General features: G+C 37.5%; 1 protein-coding gene across 6 annotated transcripts in view; it reads right to left on the bottom strand.

Annotated features, from left to right (window-relative positions):
• Nucleotides 1-12519, bottom strand: part of MEMO1 (mediator of cell motility 1) — a 129530-nt gene that overhangs the window by 63387 nt on the left and 53624 nt on the right. For 5 of the 6 annotated variants that reach the window (XM_027113452.1, XM_027113447.1, XM_027113449.1 and 2 more), the window contains exon 2: nucleotides 1214-1295. Coding sequence is in view for 3 of the 6 variants with exons in the window: in XM_027113447.1 (XP_026969248.1) it covers nucleotides 1214-1295 (82 nt within the window). In the remaining 3 variants the exon portion in view is untranslated. Of the gene's footprint in view, nucleotides 1-1213; nucleotides 1296-2016; nucleotides 2038-12519 lie in introns of those variants that run through there. The other variant, XM_027113451.1, reaches the window with a different exon arrangement.

Genomic DNA, 12519 nt, shown 5'->3' with positions numbered 1-12519 from the left:
CTAGCAACTCCCTACCCATACTGTCACTCTCAATCTTCTTATCTGCTTGATTTTTCTTAGCACCTGACACAGAATATAATTATTTATTTACTGTCTGTCTTCCCCAAATACTAAAAGACAAGCACTACGAGAGTAGTGATTTTGTTTTATTCAAAGAGCAGCACAAAGAAGAGTATCTGGCATTTAGCCTGGTAGATATTTGCTGAATAACAAAATAAGTAATAGCAAGTCATTATGCTAAAAGTTTTATAAAGATTGGCTCACTTAATCTTTGGAAAAACTATATGAAAGTAATATTCCAATTTTACCAAGGAGACAAAGGCACAAGAGATTAAATAATTATATGTCACAGTTGGTAAGTAGTATACTCAGCTTCCTGAATCTTTTAAACGAGATGAAGTTAGATCATACAAATGGAGTATTTAACAAAGTGTGGCACAAAAAATACATAACATTTATGGAATACTTCTTATGTGCCAAACATTAATGTAAGCTTTTTATGTGTATTTACTCATTTAATTCTCATATTGTTTAGTAAGTGGTTGCTATTATTTTTACTATTTACTATTTATCAAGGTACCAACCTGAACTCAACAGAAGTCACATAAAAGATGCTGCTGTGACAGAAATAGTACAAACTCCAACACTTACCAAATCAAAATTAACTGAATTCACATCATACACAGACACATAGTTAACTGTATGTTTGCTAGCCTGTAGTTCTCAAAAAGCCCTCTAACATAGACAAAATAGTCACAGATTTTCTTCATTAAAAAAAAAAAATCTACCCCTCCCCTAAAAATCTGGCTGCTACTCCATACTGCACCATTTTATGTTTAATCCATTTTTTATTATAAGTTTAAAATTATGTGATTAAAGTAGATCTTTTCAATGTTTAAAACAGAACTTATTCATTTGTACCAAATACTACTGAAATCACCAAGTTTATCTAATGTAAACAACTCTTTGTTTTAAAAGTCAGTTTTATTACCAAAAGTAAATTTTGATATTTCTGCATCTGAGAAAATAAAGTAGCCAATTCCTTTATCCTTGAGTTAAAGTGAAAACCACAGAAATCATGAAATTTAGTGAATATAACTTCTTCAGTTCAACACAGCATTTGATTTTTAATTTTTAATTCTATCCGTAGATACCCATTCTCTATTAATAATTAACATATGAAAGATTCTGGGTAAAGACCCTTAAAACTTACGGTGCAATAATGGCTCTAGCAGGTCTTTTCGTGGACTGTACTTGTGAAAGCCAACCTTCTAGCTGTGCATTCAGTTGCGGTCCTATAAAAAGAGAAAGAGAGAAACAGGAGTGAGCAAAGCAATACAGTACTAATAACCATACATGACACAAAGTCCTCACTGAACCTATTTGGAACTAAAATAGCTTAATGGGCAGTGGATCATCATTTTGGATGTTAATGTTTGAAACTTAACCAACTACAAAGTTTCTAGTAGCAAGCCATGTGATAAAGACAAGCACTGATTCAACAAAATTTGCTTTTATCCATCCACTTATTTATTTACAACCATCTTCATTCAAGAACAATACAATCTACAATTTGAGGCAATGATCAAACAAAATGAAACAAGAAAGAGAAAAATATAGTATATGAAAAGAAAATAATTGAATATATTTTAGAGTACCAAAACCTGCCTTAATCACTAAAATCACATCCATGGAATGATCATTACCACACTCAATGATCTTTCCTGCCATCCACTCCAGCCCCCTATTCCCATCACCATATCAATAACCAGTGTAACTACACCACCTCAAAAATCTCAATTTCAAGCATCCCACTCTCTTCACTTCCTATCATTCCAGTTCACGTCTAGAAATCTGCTGGAGTCACTTTTCCAACTGTCCTTCATCCTCTCTTCTTCACTTTTTATACCCATCCTGAGATTTGATGATCCATCACTGTAACCACTCCCTTGCCTGTGGCCTCCCTCCTTTGCTCCTCTCTTTCTCCAGTGTAGTCAAATCATAGTTAAAACCAACCTTCCACTTAACAAAGCACCTCCATCTGAACAGCTGAATGAGACTGTAAAGAAACACAACCATATGAACTTTGAAATTATATTCATAAATTACAGCAGATCCTTAGCAAACAAAGCTCAGAAATCATACCACGACAACCTAGTGAATTTGCTCACCTATCTTTAAGATAGAGAGTTACTTCATATAGCTTCTCTTTTTACCTTAAACCATCATCCCCTTCCCATTCCCATTCCCAACAGATGATCAAACTTTTCATTTCGTTAAGGAAAAACAAGCAGAATAACCAACCATCCTGGTTGCTCAGGACTTTGCCAGTTTTAGCACTGGAAGTCCTGCATCCTGGGAAACCTCCCAGTCTCAAGCAAACCTGAATGTTAGTCGCCCTAAATTCAGAAGAGAACTACTTCCTCTTCCCACCATTTATTCTGCTTTCCCTACTGTTTCAACAAATTGTCCTTGCTCCTATCAAAAGCCAAACAAATTACTTCTGCACTGGATCTCACTTTGTTTTTCATACTCAAGGACTCTGCTCTTACAACTGTCCTTGTCTCCCGCACTAACTTTTCCCTTTTTACTAGATCATTATCATTACCATGCAAATATGCAATACTAGCAAATTGATTTCCCCCAACTACTGCCCCCTTTTTCTCTGGCTCTCTCTTTTTAAACTTTTAATAAAAAAATATTCAAACATTACAAAAGAACCTAGATAATAATATAACAAACACTCATGGATTGACAGCCCAAATTAATTAAACCTTAACATTCTATCTTATTAAGATCTTCTTTTATTAAGAAATAAAATACTGGACTTCCCTAGTGGTCCAGTGGCTAAGAATCTGCCTGCCAGTGCAGGGGACACGGGTTCAATCCCTGGTCCGGGAAGATCCCATATGCCGCGGAGCAACTAAGCCTGTGTGCCACAACTACTGAGCCCACACCCTAGAGCCCGCGAGTCACAACTACTGAGCCCACATGCCTAGAGCCCATGCTCCACAACAAGAGAAGCCACCGCAATGAGAAGCCCATGCGCCAGGGAAGTCCCAAAAATTGTTTTAAAAATAAAATAAAAACTAAAATAAAAATTAAAGGGGGGCTTCCCTGGTGGTGCAGTGGTTGAGAGTCCGCCTGCTGATGCAGGGGACATGGGTTCATGCCCCGGTCCAGGAAGATCCCACGTGCCGCGGAGCGGCTGGGCCCGTGAGTCATGGCCGCTGAGCCTGCACGTCCGGAGCCTGTGCTCCGTTGCAACGGGAGAGGCCACAACAGTGAGAGGTCCACATACAGCAAAAAAATAAATAAATAAAAAATTAAAGGGACTTTCCTGGTGGCACAGTGGTTAAGAATCTGCCTGCCAATGCAGGGGACACAGGTTCAAGCCCTGGTCCGGGAAGATCCCACATGCCACGGAGCAACTAAGCCCGTGCGCCACAACTATTGAGCCTGTGCTCTAGAGCCCACGAGTCACAACTACTGAGCCTGTGAGCCACAACTACTGAGTCCACGTGCCACAACTGCTGACGCCCACGCGCCTAGAGCCGGTGCTCCACAACAAGAGGAGCCACCGCAGTGAGAAGTCCGTGCACCACAATGATGAGTGGCCCCGCTCACTGCAACTGGAGAAAGCCCACATGATGCAACAAGGACCCAACGCAGCCATAAACAAATAAATACATTTATTAAAAATAAAAACTTTCTAAAAGTTTAAATTAAAAAAAAAGCTAAATAAGCCTCTAATCAGCAACTCAGGACCATCTTTCTCAAGGACCCAAAAGCCATCTCTTTGAAATGTGACAATCAAGGGAGATAGTGCCCCTTTCTGCCAGTTTCTGTGGGGTAGGAACTAACTTCAGAGGGCCACCTAGCCCCAAGTTGCAAAATTACCTCCTGTCATAAAAATATGTAAGTTTAGTTTTCCTTTGGATAAAGCAATTAGCTAATACATATGGTCACCTCAATTACCAAGTGAATTTAGGATGAACTATGTGTGACAAATGTTTCTATCAAGTCCTCTTACTTGAACACTACTCATAATTTATCTTGAGAATATGCATATAAAGGGTTTTATCTGCTTAGCTAAATAAAAGGATGAGCACTCTTCACATCTTTGCAATCTGTTAGCAGATAGCCGGTGACGTGCATCATATTGTAGCTTAATGCTTAGTCAAAAATAAAATTTTCTTTCTCTTCTACCTTTGAAGAGAAGTTTTCTGAGATGGCAGGAGGTTTTGGTTTAAATTATATTTCTCCAACATCAGCAATGGCTCATTGCTGATGAGAAATTGGGAAATTCCCATTTCCCTACATCCTTACCAACATCTGATACTGTCAGAATTTTTCATTTTTGCCAATTTGATATGGGTATGAAATTGTACCCCTTTGTTTCTTCTAATTTGTACTTGCCAAATAGCCATTGAGATGAAGCATTTACAGATTTGGAAATTCTGTGTTTAGGACTATATACAAAAACAAGTCAGGTTTATAAATGGCTAGCCCATCTATAAACTGCCAAAGTACAAAAAAGGTCTGATTCAGCAATCAAATGATGTACTTTATTTTCAAAACTTAGATTTAAGAACAGTTACCAAAAAACTTATATTAAATAATTTCATTACTAATTCAAGGAAAAATGGTTCCTAATTTCAAAGTAAATTAAAATTTTAGCTTCCTAATAAATTTCATGTTAACTTAAAATAAGTATTTCCATGTCACAGGAAGTTTACAAAACAAATTTAAAACGAAATAAAACAAAGAAAACAACATCTCCCAATTCAGCAACCCTGCTGCCACCAACTTCACTGGTTTTAAGCACTAAACCAAGCTTTCTTAACAGTCCTTCTGTAAAATAACCAGTTTCTTCATAAGGATCCTAAGGTAAAAGTCAAACTCCAAGTTTCTCAATTATTTTTAAGTAAGATAACTGAGTGTATCTATTTATTACAAATGGCTGCTTAACTGTTGATCTGTAAAGTGTCAAATAAAAAAAAAATTTGCATTCTTCCACAGAAGCTGATACTTGGCAATATGGCATCCTTAATACATGAAGGGGATGCAGAATGCGTGCTTTCTTTCTCAAATATCACTGAATTTGAAGGCACACTGATGAATGGAAAAAATCAATCAAAAGGAAAAATCCTAGCAAAACTACTTCATGGCTGTGTGACCTTGCCCTGAGAGGAATAAATGGGCATGTACACCTTTGGATAAACAGTAAAAGTAGGTTCCCAAAGGATCAATGCTAAGGTATTTCCTTAAGAAACAGACAATAAATAATGTGCTGTAGGCAAGTCAGTACACTTCTGTTTGAGTCCCAATTAAATCAAACAATATTTCACAAAAAAGTTTATTTGCATAGTGACAAAACCACAAAGATACTAAACACACACACACATTTTCAGGAATTCCTATGCAACTAATTAACAGAACCATTCTAAAATACGGTAATTAAGCAAGCCAAATTGATTTTTAACTCTCTTTAGTCTGCTCCTCCTATTCCTCTTCAGAGAGAAAAAAAATTCAACAGCCTCCTGACTCTGAAAAAAATCATGTATTCTATAAACTGTTCTCAAAAAATGTGCAATGGAACCACCTGAGGATCTCATTAAAATACTAACTATGGGGGGGCTTCCCTGGTGGCGCAGTGGTTGAGAGTCTGCCTGCTGATGCAGGGGACATGGGTTCGTGCCCCAGTCCAGGAAGATCCCACATGCCGCAGTGGCAGAGGCCACAACAGTGAGAGGCTTGCGTACCGCAAAAAAAAAAAAAAAAAAAATACGAATTATGATTCTGTAGGTCTGGAGTGGGGCCTGAGATCCTTCATTTCTAATATACTCTGCAAGTAACAGCAACGTTTGCTGGCCTATAGACCACACTCCAATAGCAAGTCTAGATCAACAGTGGCCAACCAAAAAAGGGACTTGGACCGCAAAGACTCCACAAAACTATATGCATAACAAGTTTTACCTAAAGATAAAATAAATCTCTAGATAAATGTAAGATCTATCAATTACAGATTAAGAAATACATATTCATTTAACAGTGGTAATGAAACTTCTTTTACCTTTTTAAAATCATCTATTTTGTCAATCAAGGGATAGTAAAGACTAATTACTGTCCTCTAGGAAATTCCATACTTTCTAACATGAAGTAGGTTCCTTAAGAAGAGGAAAGTAGAGAAGAAGAACTACAATCCTGCAGCCTGTGGAACGAAAACCACATTCACAGAAAGACAGACAAGATGAAAGGCAGAGGGCTATGTACCAGATGAGGAACAAGATAAAACCCCAGAAAAACAACTAATTGAAGTGGAGACAGGCAACCTTCCAGAAACAGAATTCAGAATAATGATAGTGAACATGATCCAGGACCTTGAAAAAGAATGGAGGGAAAGATCGAGAAGATGCAAGAAATGTTTAAGAAAGACCTAGAAGAATTCAAGAACAAACACCTAGAAGAATTAAAGAACAAACAGAGAAGAACAATACAATAACTGAGATGGAAAATACACTAGAAGGAATCAATAGCAGAATAACTGAGGCAGAAGAACGGATAAGTGACCTGGAAAACAGAAGGGTGGAAATCACTGGCAAGGAACAGAATAAAGAAAAAAGTATGAAAAGAAATGAAGACAGCCTAAGAGACCTCTGGAACAACATGAAACTCAACAATATTCACATTATAGGGGTCCCAGAAGGAGAAGAGAAAGAAAGGACCCAAGAAAATATTTGAAGAGATTATAGTTGAAAACTTCCCTAACATGGGAAAGGAAATAGCCACCCATGTCCAGGAAGCACAGAGAGTTCCAGGCAGGATAAACCCAAGGAGAAACGCCAAGAAACATAGTAATCAAACTGACGAAAATTAAAGACAAAGAAAAATTATTGAAAGCAACAAGGGAAAAATGATCAATAACATACAGGGAACTCTCATAACCTTAGGAGTTGATTTCTCAGCAGAAACTCTACAAGCCAGAAGAGAGTGGCGTAATATATTTAAAGTGATGATAGGGAAGAACCTACGACCAAGATTACCCTACCCAGCAAGGATCTCATTCAGTTTCAACAGAGAAATCAAAAGCTTTACAGACAAGCAAAAGCTAAGAGAATTCAGCAGCACCAACCAGCTCTAAAGCTACAACAAATGCTAAAGGAACTTCTCTAAGTATAAAACACAAGAAAAGAAAAGGACCCACAAAAACAAAGCCAAAACAATTAAGAAAATGGTCAGAGGAACATACATATCGATAATCACCTTAACTGTGAATGGATTAAATGCTCCAACCAAAAGACACAGGCTGGCTGAATGGATACAAAAACAAGACCCACATATATGCTGTCTACAAGAGACCCACTTCAGACCTACGGACACATACACACTGAAAGTGAGGGGATGGCGAAAGATATTCCATGCAAATGGAAATCAAAAGAAAGCTGGAGTAGCAATACTCATATCAGATAAAATAAACTTTAAATTAAAGAATGTAACAAAAGACAAGGAAAGACATGACATAATGATCAAGGGATCAAGCCAAGAAAAAGATATAAGTTATAAACATATATTCACCCAACATAGGACCACCTCAATACATAGGGCAACTGCTAACAGCTATAAAAGAGGAAATAGACAGTAACACAATAATAGTGGGGGACTTTAACACCTCACTTACACCAGTGAACAGATCATCCAGACAGAAAATTAATAAGGAAACACAAGCTTTAAATGACACAACAGACCAGATAGATTTAATTGATATTTATAGGACATTCCATCCAAAAACAGCAGATTACACTTTCTTCTCAAGTGCACACAGAACATTCTCCAGAATATATCACATCTTGGGTCACAAATCAAGCTTCAGTAAAATTAAGAAAATTGAAATCATATCAAGCATCTTTTCTGGCCACAACACTATGAGATTAGAAATCAATTACAGGGGAAAAAACGTAAAAAACACAAACATATTGGAGGTTAAACAATACATTATTAAATAACCAAGAGATCATTGAAGAAATCAAAGATGAAATCAGAAAATACCTAGAGACAAATGACAACGAAAACATGACAATCCAAAACCTATGCAATGCAGCAAAAGCAGTTCGAAGAGGGAAGTTTATAGCAATAAAATCCTACCTCAAGAAACAAAAAAAACTCAAATAAACAATCTAAACTTATACCTAAAGGAACCAGAGAAAGAAGAACAAACAAAACCCAAAGTTAGTAGAAGGAAAGAAAACATAAAGATCAGAGCAAAAATAAATGAAATAGAAACAAAGCAGTAGCAAAGATAATAAAACTAAAGCCTGGTTCTTTGAGAAGATAAACAAAATTGATAAACCTTTAGCCAGACTTATCAAGAAAAAGAGAGAGAAGACTCAAATCAATAAAATTAGAAATGAAAAACGAGAAGTTAAAACAGACACTGCAGAAGTACAAAGCATACGAAGAGACTACTACAAGCAAATGTATGCCAATAAAATGGACAACTTGGAAGAAATGGACAAATTCTTGGAAAGGTATAAGCTTCCAAGACTGAAGCAGGAAGAAATAGAAAATATGAACAGACCAATCACAAGTAATGAAATTGAAACTGTGATTAAAAATCTTCCAAGCAGTAATAAAGGCATCATCGTGATTATGAAAAAAAAAAAAAATCTTCCAAGAAACAAAAGTCCAGGACCAGATGGCTTCACAGGTGAATTCTATCAAACGTTTAGAGAAGAGCTAATGCCCATCCTTCTCAAACTCTTCCAACATACCACAGAGGATGGAACACTCCCAATCTCATTCTACGAGGCCACCATCACCCTGATACCCAAACCGGACAAAGATGATACAAAGAGAGAAAATTACAGACCAATATCACCGATGAAGATAGATGCAAAAATCCTGAACGAAGTACTAGCAAACAGAATCCAACAACACCATGGTGTATGATTAAAAGGATCATACACCATGATCAAGTGGGATTTATCCCAGGGATGCAACGATTCTTCAAAATATGCAAATCAATCAATGTGATACACCATATTAACAAATCGAAGAATAAAAACCAAATGATCATCTGAATAGATGTAGAAAAAGCTTTTGACAAAATTCCACACTCACTTATGATAAAAACTCTCCAGAAAGTGGGCACAGAGGGAAACTACCTCAACATAATAAAGGCCATATACAACAAACCCACAGCAAACATCATTCTCAATGGTGAAAAACTGAAACCATTTCCTCTAAGATCAGGAAGAAGACAAGGATGTCCACTCTCGCCACTATTATTCAACGTAGTTTTGGAAATCCTGGCCACGGCAGTCAGAGAAGAAAAAGAAATAAAAGGAATCCAAATCAGAAAAGAAGAAGTAAAACTGTCACTGTTTGCAGATGCCTTGATACTATACATAGATAATCCAAAAGATGCCACCAGAAAACTACTAGAGCTAATCAATGAATTTGGTAAAGTTGCAGGATACAAAATTAATGCACAGAAATCTCTTGCATTCCTATGCACTAACAACAAAATATCAGAAAGAAATTAAGGAGAAACAATCTCATTCACCATTGCAACAAAAATAATAAAATACAAAGGAATAAACCTACCTAAGGAGGTAAAAGACCTGTACTCAGAAAACTGTAAGGCACTGGTGAAAGAAATCAAAGATGACACAAACAGAAGGAGAGATATGCCATGTTCTTGGATTGGAAGGATGAATATTATGAAAATGACTATACTACCCAAAGCAATCTACAGATTCAACGCAATCCCTATCAAATTACCAATGGCATTTTTTACAGAACTAGAACAAAAAATCTTAAAGTTTCTATGGAGACACCAAAGATCCCAAATAGCCAAAGCAGTCTTGAGGGAAAAAAACAGAGCTGGAAGAATGAGACTCCCTGACTTCAGACGATACTACAAAGCTACAGTAATCAAGACAATATGGTACTGGCACAACAACAGAAATATAGATCAATGGAACAAGACAGAAAGCCAAGAGATAAACCCACGCACCTATGGTCAACTAATCTATGACAAAGGAGGCAAGAATATACAATGGAGAAAAGACAGTCGCTTCAATAACTGGTGCTAAGAAAACTGGACAGCTACCTATAAAAGAATGAAATTAGAACACTCCCTAACACCATACACAAAAATAAACTCAAAATGGATTAAAGACCTAAATGTAAGACCAGACACTATAAAACTCTTAGAGGAAAACATAGGAAGAACACTCTTTGACATAAATCACAGCAAGAACTTTTTCGATCCACCTCCTTGAGTAATAGAAATAAAAACAAAAGTAAACAAATGGGACGTAGTCAAACTTAAAAGCTTTTTGCAAAGCTGAGGAAACTACAAACAAGACAAAAAGAAAACCCTCAGAATGGGAGAAAATATTTGCAAACAAATCAACGGACAAAGGATTAATTTCCAAAATATATTAACAGCTCACGCAGCTCAATATTAAGAAAACAAACAACCCAATTCCAAAATGGGCAGAAGACCTAAATAGACATTTCTCCAAAGAAGGCATACAGATGGCCAAGAAGTACATGAAAAGCTGTTCAACATCACTAATTATTAGAGAAATGCAAATCAAAACTACAATGAGGTATCACCCACACCAGTTAGAAGAGACTTCATCAGAAAATCTACAAACAACAAATGCTGGAGAGGGTGTGGAGAAAAGGGAACCCTCTTGCACTGCTGCTGGGTATGTAAATTGGTACAGCCACTATGGAGAACAGTATGGAGTTTCCTTAAAAAACTAAAAATAGGGCTTCCCTGGTGGCGCAGTCGTTGAGAGTCCACCTGCTGATGCAGGGGACACGGGTTCGTGCCCCAGTCCTGGAAGATACCACATGCCGCGGAGCAGCTGGGCCCATGAGCCACGGCCACTGAGCCTGCGCGTCCGGAGTCTGTGCTCCACAACGGGAGAGGGCACAACAGTGAGGGGTCTGCATACCGCAAAAAAAAAAAAACAAAAAAAAAACTAAAAATAGAATTACCATATGACCCAGCAATCCCACTACTGGGCATATACCCAGAGGAAACCATAATTCAAAAAGACACATGCACCCCAGTGTTCACTGCAGTACTATTTACAACAGCCAGGTCATGGAAGCAACCTAAATGGTCATCGACAGCCAAATGGATAAAGAAGATGTGGTACATATATACAATGGAATATTACTCAGCCATAAAAAGGAAAAACTGGGTCATTTGCAGAGATGTGGATGGATCTAGAGACTGTCATACAGAGTGAAGTAAGTCAGAAAGAGAAAAACGAATATCGTATATTAACGCATATATGTGGAACCTAGAAAAATGGTACAGATGAACTTTTGTGCAGGGCAGAAACAGAGACACAGATGTAGAGAACAAACGTATGGACACCAATCAGGGAAAGTGGCGGGGGCGGGGGGTGGTGGGATGAACTGGGAGATTGGGATTGACATATATATATACTAATATGCATAAAATGGATGAGTAATAAGAACCTGCTGGGTAAAAGAATAAAATAAATTGAATTCAGGAAAAAAAAAAAGAGGAAGGTAGAATACACCTCAAAAACCCCGAGGACCAAAATAAAATTAAACATTTTTAAAATAAATAAATAAAGCCTGAGGACCATTCTAGTCCTATCACTTACCTTTCCTAGAATTTTTTCTGTATTATGTTTCAGTCACCACACAGCTTTATGTTCCACTAGTTATTTAATAAACTATTACATCATAAGGTTAACTATGATCAATCATGTTATAATTTGCTTTCAAATGAAAATATTTATGGAGCATCTATTTATGTGCCAGGAAGTAGGATGAATGCTGGAGTTATAGCAATAAAAACAAGACAGGAGATGGGACTTCCCTGGTGGTCCAGTGGTAAAGAATCCTCCTTGCAATGCAGGGGATGTGGGTTCAATCCCTGGTCAGGGAACTAAGATCCCACATGCTGTGGGGCAACTAAGCCCATGCACCACAACTATTGAGCTTGCCCGCCTCAACTAGAGAGCCTGCGTGCCGCAAACTACAGAGCCCATGCACTCTGGAACCCATGCCAGAGCTACAGAGCCCACAAGCCCTGGAGCCTGTGCACCACAACTAGAGAAGAGAAAACCCGCACGCCACAACTTAGAGAGAAGCCCGTGCACCGCAATGAAAAGATCCCACATGCCTCAACGAAGATCCCGCGTGCTACAACTAAGACCCGATGCAGCCAAAAATAAATAATAAATATTTTTTTTAACTTAAAAAAAAGACAGGAGAGATACCTGCCTTCATGGCACTTTTTAAGTGTCAATGTCTTACATCCAAAGAATGGCAGAAAGATGATAAATTCAGACACCAGGACAAGCTAATAGGAAAGACAATTTTGGTTAGGAGAGAAGCCTTCCAGTGCTAATCAAAGTATTCCACATACATAAGGTAAAGAATGATCAACTATCACAATTCTTTTAACATTCTCTTTTAATTGGTACCAGCATAGTAAATATAATTCTACGGGACTGG

This window comes from Aethalodelphis obliquidens, unplaced genomic scaffold (genome assembly GCF_003676395.1).
Source record: "Aethalodelphis obliquidens isolate GAN/ISIS:26980383/991018 unplaced genomic scaffold, ASM367639v1 scaffold12, whole genome shotgun sequence".
In the NCBI taxonomy this organism is placed as follows: Eukaryota; Metazoa; Chordata; class Mammalia; order Artiodactyla; family Delphinidae; genus Aethalodelphis; species Aethalodelphis obliquidens.
The sequence above is the reverse complement of the archived record's forward strand: the minus strand, read 5'-3'. Positions and strand labels throughout refer to the sequence as shown.